Source organism: Pan troglodytes, chromosome 17 (assembly GCF_028858775.2).
Source record: "Pan troglodytes isolate AG18354 chromosome 17, NHGRI_mPanTro3-v2.0_pri, whole genome shotgun sequence".
In the NCBI taxonomy this organism is placed as follows: Eukaryota; Metazoa; Chordata; class Mammalia; order Primates; family Hominidae; genus Pan; species Pan troglodytes.
Window position 1 is genome coordinate 33,154,735 of NC_072415.2, and position 12,348 is coordinate 33,167,082.

The following is a 12,348-nucleotide window of genomic DNA, read 5'->3' on the forward strand; positions in this document are numbered from 1 at the left end:
GGTCACAACAGTCAGAACTGTCAGGGAGGAAATTAGCAAGGCGACAGGAAAAAGCTAGCAGGGCTTGCACAGGATGTGGCCAGGGAAGCCTCTCTGAGGTCACCTCGATTTGAAGGCCTGGGGGATGAGCAGTAGTGGCCAACTGAAAGCAGGGAGGAAGGCATCCGGGCCGAAGTGACAGGCCCAGAAGCCCTGAGGAGACACATATGTGCCATGGCCAAGGCACAGAAAGGCTCTCCCCTCCCCAGATCTGCAGGCTGATTTGGCAAACGATCTATTCCTGTATCTCCACTCTGTGGTCCAACAGGCACCTCAGCCTTCATACATTCAAACCAATGCCCAATACGCCTCCACCACCACCTTGCCAAACTCTGCTCTTCACACAACATTCTCCATCTCAGTAAAGGCAACCTCATTCTTTCATTGCTTGGAACCCAAACCTAGAAGTCATCCTAGACTCCCCTCTCTCAAATCCTAGTGCCTCAGATATCCTACCATGTCTCCCCACCTCCACTGCTATCAGCCAGTTCTCAGCCATCATCATCTTGCACCTAGATCATGGCAAGAGCCCCTGGTCTTCTTGCTTCCTCCCCACCCCTTGGCACCGTTGTCCCCCAGCATCCCCATGGCTCACTCCCTCACTTCCTTCTGGTCTCTGCTCAGACAGCTTAGTGAGGCGTGCTGTCTTTATGCAAATGAGTAGTGCATTCTAAACAGGATCATTTGGAGCTTATCTGAGAGAAAGTTAATGGAAAAATCAAAGAAATGGAAAGACACCCAAACACAGCACGTGTTTTCTCTCTCTCTCTCTGTGTGTGTGTGTGTGTGTGTATACAGTTGCCCCTCAGTACCTAAAGGGGATCTGTTCCAGGACGTCCATGGGTTGTCAAGTCTCTTATATAAAATGGTGTCGTGTTTGCCTACAACCCATGCACATCCTCCTGTATATTTTAAATCATCTCTAGATTACTTGTAATATCAAATACAATGTAAATGCTATGTAAATAGTTGTTATACTGTACTGTTTAGGAAATAATAACAAGAAAAAAAGTCTGTACATGTTCAGTACAGATGCAACCATTGCAGGCCTAAACTGCATTGTTGACCCACAGTTGGTTTAATCTGAGGATCTGGAACCTGTTCATGCAAAGGGCTGATTGTGTGTGTGTGTGTGTGTGTGTGTGTGTGTATAGTGGTTTACTAAACATTACATATTATTATACATATTATATTATACATATTATGCATATACATACATATATATACACATAGTGGTTGACCAGCAGTGGCTGCCCTGGGGTGGAGGAGTGAGGGTGATGTTCTGTTTCTTGCTCTGGATGCTGGTTATGGTATACAGAATGGTTGGTTTGTACAAATCCATCAAGTAGTATATTTATGATATATGCACTCTTCCCAATTTGTATTTACAGGTCAATAAAAGTTTTTTTTTTTTTTAAAGAAAGCTTCGCTAATATGAGATTTGCATTTGGATGGAGATACACAGCCAACGCACACTCCCTTTCTGCAACATTTGAGAGCAAAATTTAGTATCCTGATGAAACTCAGTAACTAATTGGCACTTTATCTCTCTATGCAAAAGACTTACCATCCCGTGGTTGCACTGGTCAGGATCGCATCAAACAGCAATATTGATAAGCCAGCTGTGATTATCTGTAGAAATAATTTCAACACAAGGTCATCATACCAGCAGGGCTCTGGAAACCTCCAATGTCATTTTTTTCACAAGCTTAGCTCACTTGAGTTCGGATGCCTGCCATCAGGCACTTCGTTCCACTTCCCGTGTCCTTTTCCCCACACGCTTCCTAGTCAGCCCCCTGTACTTAGCGGTGCCTCTGAGCCAAGCATTTGGTGTAGAAAAGGCTAAGTCTTAGTCTGTTTTGGAGGTGAGAATGTTCAAAGAAGCATTTAACTTCCAAATTCTTCAAAAGGGAGGCGCACAGCCAAGGCCGCCCTCATCTCTCTCCAGGGAAGGGGTATATTAAGAAAACTCATTTCCATTTTGTCTCAGCAGTGCAGAACTCGTCTCCAAGGTCAGATGTGCTCATTAACCTGTTCTCGGATCCTCCAGATAAAAACTTATCTGTCACCCAGCCTTTGTCCAATGCACCATCTCTCCGTCCTCACCTAATGCTCCCATCTTTCTGATCCATGACACATTCTAAGAAACCAGGTGCATCCTGGGGAAAGGAGTGATTAAATCATTAATTAATTATTTGCAAATATCTAGAAGCCAGAGGAGAGGGAAGAGGTTACCTCCACATCTCTCAAGGCTGGAAATTCCAGAAAGGTGTCTCAGGAATGGCAGCCACAGGACTCAGACCCCAGAAGTGCCTCGAACCCCCCAGCACCAAGAGTGTGTGTGAACCAGTGGCCCCGCTCTGTCCACACTTGGAATGTCTGCTTAAGGAAAGATGTTTCTGGCTTCCAGTCTTCCACATCCTGCAGGTCAAAACAGCTTCCATGGGGAAGGTAAGCTTAAGAAACTGCTTTCTTGCAGTGAGAGGTGGGATGTAGGCCGGGTTGGGAGAGGTTCAGCTACCATCTCCCTCAAGGGGATTTCATGTGCTGTCTTGGAGGCCTCTTTGGGTCTCCAAGCTGGGAGCAAGGCAGCAGACAGACAAGCAGAAGGAAGGAGTATGTTTATGAACCTCATCGTCACTCATTACCATCTCAGAAAGAAGTCTGGAACTACAAATACAGAACTCTCATGATAGGATATAAACATGGTGAGATTTTGGAACTTTTCTTTGTAGTTAAGTCATTTGGTATCACTTTCTGCCTCGCTTTATTGATTTGTAGCAAAAACCTTGATTACAAAAAAAGACCTGGGTATTGTCCTCAGGGGCAATAAAGAAGTAGAAGCCCAGCCAGCCAGACAATTACAAGAATACAAAGGATAGGGAAAGAGATTTCTCTAAGTGGAGACTAGTGGTGGCTTTTTCTCAAAGATCATATTGAATGACAACTTTTGAGCTGATGCGCCATGATGAATGTCCCTCTTTTCTCTTCCCTTTTTTTTTTTTTTTTGAGACAGGGTCTCGCTTTGTCGCCCAGGCTGGAGTGCAGTGGCGTGATCTCAGCTCACCGTAGCCTCGACCTCCCAGGACTCAAGCACTCCTCCCGAGTAGCTGGGCCTATAGGCATACACTGCCACACCCAGCTAATTTTTAATATTTGTTTGTAGAGACAACGTCTCACTTTGTTGCCCAGGCTGGTCTTGAACTCCTGGGCTCAAGCAATCCCACCCGCCTTGGCCTCCCAAAGTGCTGGAATTATAGGCGTGAGCCACCGTGCCTGGCCCTTCTTTTTTTTTTTTTTTTAACATTTAATTTAGGACTTCTGCATCTATGGTCATAAATGAAATGGACTAAAATGTTATTACCTCTCAATGCAATTGTCTGGTCTTGGAAACAATGTTGTACTAACCACATAAGTGAGTTCATCAGCTTCTCTGCTTATTATCCTGCAACAGTTATAGATGATCTTGACTCTGAAAGTTACCCGTGACTTGAAGGCCCCTGGATCTAGATCTCCTAGCTGGGGGTGATCTTTAATAGCTATTAGCCTAATCAAGTCTTCTCTTTCTCATTGTTGCATATTTTCCATTTTCACTTTTCCCCAAAATGTATTTCATCTAGGTCTCCCAATTCATTAATATTTAGCTGTTTGAAGAAATATTTTACATTGTTTGTGCCTGTTTGATTACCTTCCTTTTTTGTAATGTTTCTCTTCATTCCCCCCACCCCCTTCATTAGTCTTGACTGAAGTTAACTATGTTGTTAGTCATTCTTTCCTTTTGCAACTTCTTAGACATGGCCTGGGACGGTGCCAATGGAGATGTATTTCTTGGACTTGCTGAGAAAGGCTCCATCCTACTGATGGATGTTGGCTGTGCTGGCAGCTCCGCATAATGGAACACTTTGCTTGATTTATAAAGGACCCAACTTGTCATTTCTATGTCCTCACCATTGTCTTTATTGTCCTTGCCTGTTTTTACCAGCTGTTCAAGGCCTTCTTTGATTGGCTTCTCTCCTTGTTCTCTGACTGCCTAACTCAGGTGACTTTCAGTCCAGCTGGTAAAAAGGGACAACTGCCCTGTCCCCCACCACACCCACAGCCTGGGATTTGTGCCTCTGCTCCTCCGTGAGCCTCTTTAGCTTAGGAGGAATCCTGTCTGCCGTGAGATAGATAGCTGGTCTGCTCATTCCTCTGAAATGCACCTTTTGCCAAAAAAAACACATCTTAAAAATTTTAAACCAGCCCTTACTTGAAAAGAAGGTTGGTTTAGCAGCCACTCCGGTGCCTTCGCCGTCTGCCACTTCCTGGAAATGTTTGTATAGTCTCCTGCCTTCTCCTGAGTCACCTTTCCAAAATTCAAAATTCTCAAGTTTTATCACCTAAGGAACAAGTGTGCTGCTGCCTGAGACCCTTTATCTTATTTCTGTAGAGAATGTAGACTGAAGTTGTTTGCACTGTGGGACAACTGTGCGGTTGGACGGGCCCATTTTTAATCTATTCGGTACAGGCAAGACTCCTCTGAAAGGATGATGTGTTCTCTCCCCAGAACGTGGTTTCTACGTGCGTGATGCCCCACTACTGTCCTATTAATCAGTGATCTGTTTACAACCCTATCTCCCCTCTCTGCATTGTGAACTCTTAAGGTCAAAGACTTGGAAGCCATCCCAGCACCAAGGTCAGTGCCGCAGAGCCTGGCTCAGTCACATTCGACAAAGGGTGGAAAGAACCTGAGCCAACCGGGCGCGGTGGCTCACGCCTGTAATCCCAGCACTTTGGGAGGCCAAGACGGGCGGATCACGAGGTCAGGAGATCAAGACCATCCTGGCTAACATGGTGAAACCCCGTCTCTACTAAAAATTAGCCAGGCGTGATGGCGGGCGCCTGCAGTCCCAGCTACTCGGGAGGCTGAGGCAGGAGAATCGCTGGAACCTGGGAGAGGGAGCATGCAGTGAGCCGAGATCACGCCACTGCACTCCAGCCTATGTGACAGAGCGAGACTCCATCTCAAAAAAAAAAAAAAAAAAAAAAAAGAACCTGAGCCTCTGATCCTCCCTGGAGGGCACATGAACATGCAACAGGCTTGGTACTGGCTTCCTTTTTGCTCACTTGGAAAGTCAGCACAGGGGAAGAGGCTCCTCATGTGCTTGAAAGCTCAAAATTTGCTCTGAGACATGTAGGAACATGTAGTGTCAGCACACAAAACAAAATCTTTTATCATTAAGCCCAAAACAAGCATTTAAAAGCAAAGGGGTAAAATAGGGTAAAGAAAAAAAAAAGGAGCCCCCTGTGACTCTGGAGCACTTGGAGGCTTACAAAGGAATGCACTGGTGTGAGTGTGTGACAAGAAGCAAAACTTTAATTCCTGACTTCCAGCTCCTGGGTGACAAGGTCATCCAGGATGATCAGTAATTCTACTAAAAACACACAGGTGTGAAATCTACCCAGTTTTCACTTCCTGCCTAGCCCTTGAAGAGCATCATTGCCACCTCCCCATCATTTGCTGAGCACTAGTTGTGGGAATGCATTGCTTTTCCCATTTGTACCAGGGGCTTCCTGAGTGATCCACCTGGTGGTGGGACCTAGAGCACAGGGCCCCCAGGTATTAGCACTGAGGATGGAACCACTGAAGCTGCCTCTTCGCTCCCCTCCTCTCTCACTGCACCCCAACCACCCAAGGCCACACAGTCCACTGAGTGGAACCTTGCTTTGGTCCTGACTCTCAAGCCACACCAGTCTCCCTCTTTGTGCTCCACACTTGACTCTGATCTCCAACCCAGGGAAGGGAGCTTTCTAGGCTGCCTGGCTCTGGCCAGACCTTGGCCTTATGACTAGAACCTTGACTGACGCCCCACAGAACTAGGACTAATAATCCAGAAGGACTCTCCACTGAGTACTGACCATTGCCTGGATTTCCAGCCCTGTGTCCGATCTTCCAGGTTTAGAACTTAACTATTATGCTCCAGCGGACACTACACACAGCACCCACCAGCTGCACCTTCAGAGCTCCAGAGCCAGCCTCCACAAGAATAGCCTCTTAGGCTTGGACACACCTTGGAGTGACAGTCTCCCAAATTCTAGCCATCCTTGCCTTCCTCTTCAGAAATGCGTGCAAAAGGCCTCATGCTCCAAGGCTTTAGGTGTCATGTCACTTGCTCCACAGTTAATCAGTGGATTGGTCTCCTGTTGCATCAAGCAATCCTTTCCTCTAAGTAACAGAAATCGATCCCAGTGCATCTCACTGTGTGGTCATGGGATAAAACCAAGCTCCCAGTATTCCAAGGCTGAGAGTCATGCTCCAGATGTTAACAAGCCTACTGCAATGTGCTTACCCTGGGGGGCTACTAAGTGCTCTGACACCACCTTCAATGCGATAATATTCCCCAAAGAACAAGAGTCTTTCTCATACATTACATTTTGTACTCCAAAAATGTTAGTAAAAGCATAAACATTTTTGAAAAACCCTCTTGAAATGACTAAAATCTGCCCATGAGAAAACTTTCAATTTACTCTTGGAACTAGCCATTCAAGAAGACCTAAGAAATAGTCATCACCTGTACTATCAATTGGTGTACTTGCTTATAAAAAGCATTTTAAAAAACAGATTTTTCCCAAAGAAGAAAGAGTCTTGTCATCTGAGGAATGTCTCCTTCTCACACACAGACCCGAATAACAAACCCCAGGACCTGCCACAGGCAGAGGGGTGCCAACAACAGCAGAACTCAATACGAGGTGTCAGCCGCAGGGCTTTGAACTTCCTAGCTTTGTCAACGGCTGTCACAACCTCTGTGTTATTTAAACAGATTTTGGTATTTAAAGCAGATCAGGTTTGTTTTTCAAACATTCATTTCAATCCTGAGACAAATTTTCCATTTAAGGGGAAAATGGTGGTGGTGGTGGGGGGTGTTGTAAGTAGGAACCTGCCAGATTATCAGGTATCTGGGAGACAATCAGAGATTTAGGTTTATTGTTCTATTGGTTTTTAAATGCATATGACTCTTAAGAAAAAAGTGATGCATACAAGACTCTCCCTTGCCTGCTTCTTCAGCCCAGTTACAGCCATGTACCTCCCTTTTAAAGGGGTTGCAATTTTTCAAACACAGTTTCCTACCATCATCTTGCTTTTGCTCAGCAAGTTCTCTCTGCCTGGAAACATTTCATAGGTCTGCCGATATAGCCGACATAATTCCTACTCACCATTCAAAAATCCATCTTGAGAAAACTTTTACTGAACTTGGCCCCCGTCCACACACCCAACTGGATCAAGCACTTCCTCTCAAGGCTCCCACAACCCCTTGCCATCGCACATGCCAAACCCTATTTGCAATATGTGGTCTTCTCCCAATCAGGGCATGTGCTATTCATCTTTGAACGTTCAGGGGCTAGCAATAGAGACTTGCATGTGATAAGGGCCTGATAACAGTTTCTGCACCAGATAATCAGAGCTGGTAATATAACCTTTAAGGCCACAATGCTGTTTTGTTTTGTTGTTTAATCCTTTTTCATATATTTGGGAAAACTGGAACCAAGGACTTGAGAACCACTGGGACATTCTCTCTACCCCTTATCCTTGACCAGTTCCCTCCACAGAGTTAGAAAGAGCTTCACAGAGCGGATCTAAGCCTAGATCTCTCTGGATTCTAGTCCCAAAATGCCAGGGACGATTCTAATTGGCTCCTGGACCAACTGACTGGGGCCTGGGAGGCAGAGTCATATAAGAATAAGGAAGCTCACTCAGGAACTTCATGGTTGGAAGAAGGAAGGAACATTTTATTGGAGGAAAGTATGGGAAGTGCTGGCAGGCAGAACAACAGGTACTTTCTTCTATCTGCCATGCAAAGTGTGGTCACAGACAAGCAGCATCAGCAACACCTGGGAGCTTGCGCGAAATGCAGAATCTCAGGTTCCACCCCTGACCTACTAAATAGCATCTGCACTGGCACAAATGCCCAGGTGATATGCATACACATTAACATGTGAGAGTTCTCTTCTATACCCTCCAACTCCAGCCACAAGGCTCCAGAATGACTTCCTCCAGCTGGTGTACAAACACGCTGCACTGCTACCTCTCCAGGGACAGGCGGACTCCAGCTCTCCCACAGGCCACAGAGTTGGAGGTGTATTTCAAACAGTCTTGGAGTCTGTGTTGCAGACTCACATATGAATGTTACCAACCTGGTCTTCCTTCCAGGTTAAAGAGTAAATCTAATATAAAATTTATCATCTGAGAGCAGGCTCTTTTTCTCCTAGAACCCATAGAACTATTCCAAGTCCACTAGATAGAAATCACAGCCTATACTCATAACTCTATTTGGCATTAAAAAATTTCAATTAACCGTTATTACCCATCCTATGATTTATTACCACAATCAGTGTAATTATTAACAAGGGACAACTCATGTTAAACTCCAGGCATGGTTATTAACAGTATTTAATATTGCCTCATCAAAATATATGAACCATTAATCTTGCCAGATATCAGAACAACATTTATTATAAGCACAGTGGGATTGAGAACATAGACGAGGAACAAAAGGAGATTAGGTTCATGTGAAGGAAGGATAAATTTTAAACCTAGAGAAATCTTAGGTGACTTTTAACAAACTCCTACATCTTACAGAAGCATCAACAAGAGAATGAAACTAGAAAACTGTGACACGAGTATCTAGTTCATGAAAGATAAGGGAAGAAAGTAACCAAAATGTGATGAGGGCATAAAATGTCCCAGACACCAGGCTCTGCTGTGTCACAGAGAAAATCTCACGTGATCCCCACAACATCCCTGCACAGGAGGCTGCTTGGCCCCATTTCTACAGATGAAGAAACTGAAGCTCACAGAGGAGAACTATCTTGCTCAAAGCATACAGTTTAAACAAAGGAAGAGCTGGAACTAAAACCCAGGTCTCCTGAGTCCTGTGGCACTCTCCTTTCTAACTCCAAGCTAACACTCAACAGTGGCTTTGCTTAATCCTGGCTCAGTAGTTCTCAGCCCTGATGGCACATCCAAAATCCTGGGAGAAGTTACACACACACACACACACACACACACACCACTAATATCCTGTTCCATATCAACCAAATAAAAATTTCTTGGACTGAAGCCCAGGATTTAGCATTTTTAAAAAGATCCCCTTGTAATTCTCATAGGAAGATAGGATTGAATCTCTGATTATTGCTATGTTCCTAGTTTGAGTAAAAGTATCCACAAAATTGCCAAACATCACAGAACCACTTCATGGCATCAATGAAATAGGCCAGAACCTGGTGAAACAAGGCATCATGATCACTATCTCGATCATCTCATCATCACTGCAGGTATCATGTACTGCACCATTTTACATTTCCACCAGCAGTGTATGAGGGTTCCAATTTTTTTGTGCAAATATGGGATATTTAATACTTATTGATATATACCATGCACACAGAAATACATGCAAAGAGCACTCACGTAAACCTTAATAAATGATTACAGAGTGAATACATGTATGTAACCAAGGAACAGCATCAGTGTCACTTGTGCCCCCATACAACTACTTTTCTCCCTCCCCTCCAAAGATCTGAAGATCTACCATTGTATATTAGATATACTTTGTCTTTTTATATGTTTCATTTCTTTTTTTTTTTTTCAGACGGAGTCTCGCTCTGTCCCCCAGGCTGCAGTGCAGTGGCCAATGTCTGCTCACTGCAACCTCCGCCTCCAGGGTTCAAGCGATTCTTGTGCCTCAGCCTCCTGAGTAGCTGGGATTACCAGCGTGCACCACCACACCCAGGTAATTTTTGTATTTTTAGTAGAGACGGTTTCACCATGTTGGCCAGGCTGATCTCGAACTCCTGACCTCAAATGATCCACCCTCCTTGGCCTCCCAAAGTGCTGGGATTACAGGTGTGAGCCACTGTGCCCAACCATATGTGTTTCATTATAGAAAATTTTAAATGTCTACAAAGAAGGTTCCAATTTCTTCACATCCTGGTTATCTTTCTTTTTAATTCTAGCCATACTAGTGGGTGTGAAGGGATACCTCACTGTGGTTTTGGTTTGTATTTCCCTGATGACTAATGACACTAAGCTTCTTTTTCATGGGCTTAGTGGCCAGTTGTTCGTCTTCTTTGGAGAACTGTCTAGATCCCTTGTCCACTTTAAAAATCGGGGTTTTTAAAAATGATGGAGGTATAACAGTTCTTTATATGTTGTAGATGAGTCCCATATCAGATATATGATTTGTCTGTGGGTTGTCTTTTCACTTTCTTCGTGGTGTCCTTTGCAGCTCAACAGTTTTTAATTTTGATGAAGTTCACTTTATCTAATTTTTCTTTTGTTGCTTATGCTTTTGGTATGTGCCATGGTCATATTTTACATAGCAAGGAATTCTAAGTCACTATTTCACCCAACATCTTAATTAACATTATACACGTATCATATAGATATATCACGGTTTCCTTTTCATAGAGCCATTCATTTATTCTATCTTCAAACATTATATTTTACTTTACAACATGATTTATCCAAATTATGTACTACTGCCCTTGATTTATAATGAGCTTCCAATGTGATGTTAGGAAAAAGTCAATATCATGCTATGTGATATAAACCCATCTATGTGATATGATATGTGATTCAGTAGACATTTGAGGATTAGATCTAATAAGCATGTATTAATATATTTAATAAAGGAGTCTAGAAACCTTATTTAGTAATTCTTCAAATTCTTCATAGTAATTTTTTTTTGAGATGGAGTCTCACTCTGTCACCCAGGCTGCAGTACTGTAGCACGATCTTGGCTCACTGCAACCTCCGCCTCCTAGGTTCAAGTGATTCTCCTGCCTCGGCCTCCTAAGTAGCTGGGATCACAGGTGCATGCCACCATGCCTGGCTAATTTTTGTATTTTTAGTAGAGACAGGGTTTCATCATGTTGGCCAGGCTGGTCTCGACTTCCTGACCTCAAGTGATCCACCCACCTCAGCCTCCCAGAGTGCTGGGATTACAGATGTGAGGCACCGCACCCAACCTTCATAGTAATTTTGAAGAGGTTGATAACCAGTTACTTTAGAGTCAGAAGGGAATGCAGTGTTGAGATGACCTAATCTCTCCCCTTACTTTATTTCAGTGCTTTATTTATTTATTTATTTATTTATTTATTTATTTATTTATTTAGAGATGGAGTCTCGCTCTGTTGCCCAGGCTGGAGTGCAATAGCACGATCTTGGCTCACTGCAACCTCTGCCTCCTAGGTTCAAACGATTCTCCTGCCTCAGCCTCCCGAGTAGCTGGGATTACAGGTGCCTGCCACCATGCCCAGCTAATGTTTGTATTTTTTTTGTTGTTGAGATGGAGTTTCGCTCTCATTGCCCAGGCTGGAGTCCAATGGTGCGATCTTGGCTCACTGCAACCTCTGCCTCCCGGGTTCAAGCAATTCTCCTGCCTCCTGAGTAGCTGGGATTACAGGCGTGCGCCACCATGCCCAGCTAATATTTTGTATTTTTAGTAGAGACGGGGTTTCACCATGTTGGCCAGGCTGGTCTCAAACTCCTGACCTCAGGTGATCCGCCTGCCTTGGCCTTCCAAAGTGCTGGGATTACAGGCATGAGCCACCGCACCCTGCCTATTTCAGCACTGTAAAGATGTCATTTCTGCAGCCAAGGGCCAGATGCATAAAATAAAATAAAAATGTCATTTCATTGTCTATGAGTACTCATTGTTTCAGGTAAAAAGTCAGCCACTGGCTTTGTGGTTGCTTCTTCGATTTAAGGTAATGTCCTTTTTCTCTAGTTGATTTTAAGATTTTTAAATTTATTGTTGGTTTTCAAAGATAAATTTGATAGTTTGAGTAGGATATACCTAAGTATGGTTTTATCTGTATTTTATATGTGGGGTTTGGGAGCTTCTTGAATCCATGGGTTGATGGCAGTGAATAGTTTTACAAAATTCTCAGCCAGCATCCCTTCAAATATTGCTTCTGCCCAATCTCTCTCTCCTGTTCTTCTAGAACTACAATTCCACAAATATTAGATCTTATGAACATTTCCCTCATGTCTCTTGTGCTCAGTTCTGCTCTTTCCATCCTTTTTTCCTCTTTGTGTTTCACTTTGAGTATTTTCTACTGACCTTGAGTTCACCAATCCTGCTACGTCGTGCCCAGTGGGCTCTTAGACCCATCAGATAAATTATTAATTTCAGATGTATTTTTCAGTTCTATAATAGCTATTTGATTTTTTAAAAAAACAGATTCTAATCTTGCACTGGATTGTCTCATTATTTTATCCATCTTTTCCTTTATTTTCTTTAACATATTATCCAGTCATTTTTAAGTTAT

At 43.6% G+C, this 12,348-nt stretch overlaps 1 protein-coding gene across 17 annotated transcripts in view; it reads right to left on the reverse strand.

Annotated features, from left to right (window-relative positions):
* The window catches only part of TMEM241 (transmembrane protein 241), a 181,773-nt gene that overhangs the window by 52,195 nt on the left and 117,230 nt on the right, over positions 1–12,348 (reverse strand). For all 17 annotated transcript variants that reach the window (XR_010151862.1, XR_010151861.1, XR_010151868.1 and 14 more), the window contains one exon: positions 1,607–1,671. Coding sequence is in view for 6 of the 17 variants with exons in the window: in XM_063795563.1 (XP_063651633.1) it covers positions 1,607–1,671 (65 nt within the window). In the remaining 11 variants the exon portion in view is untranslated. The remainder of the gene's footprint in view (positions 1–1,606; positions 1,672–12,348) is intronic.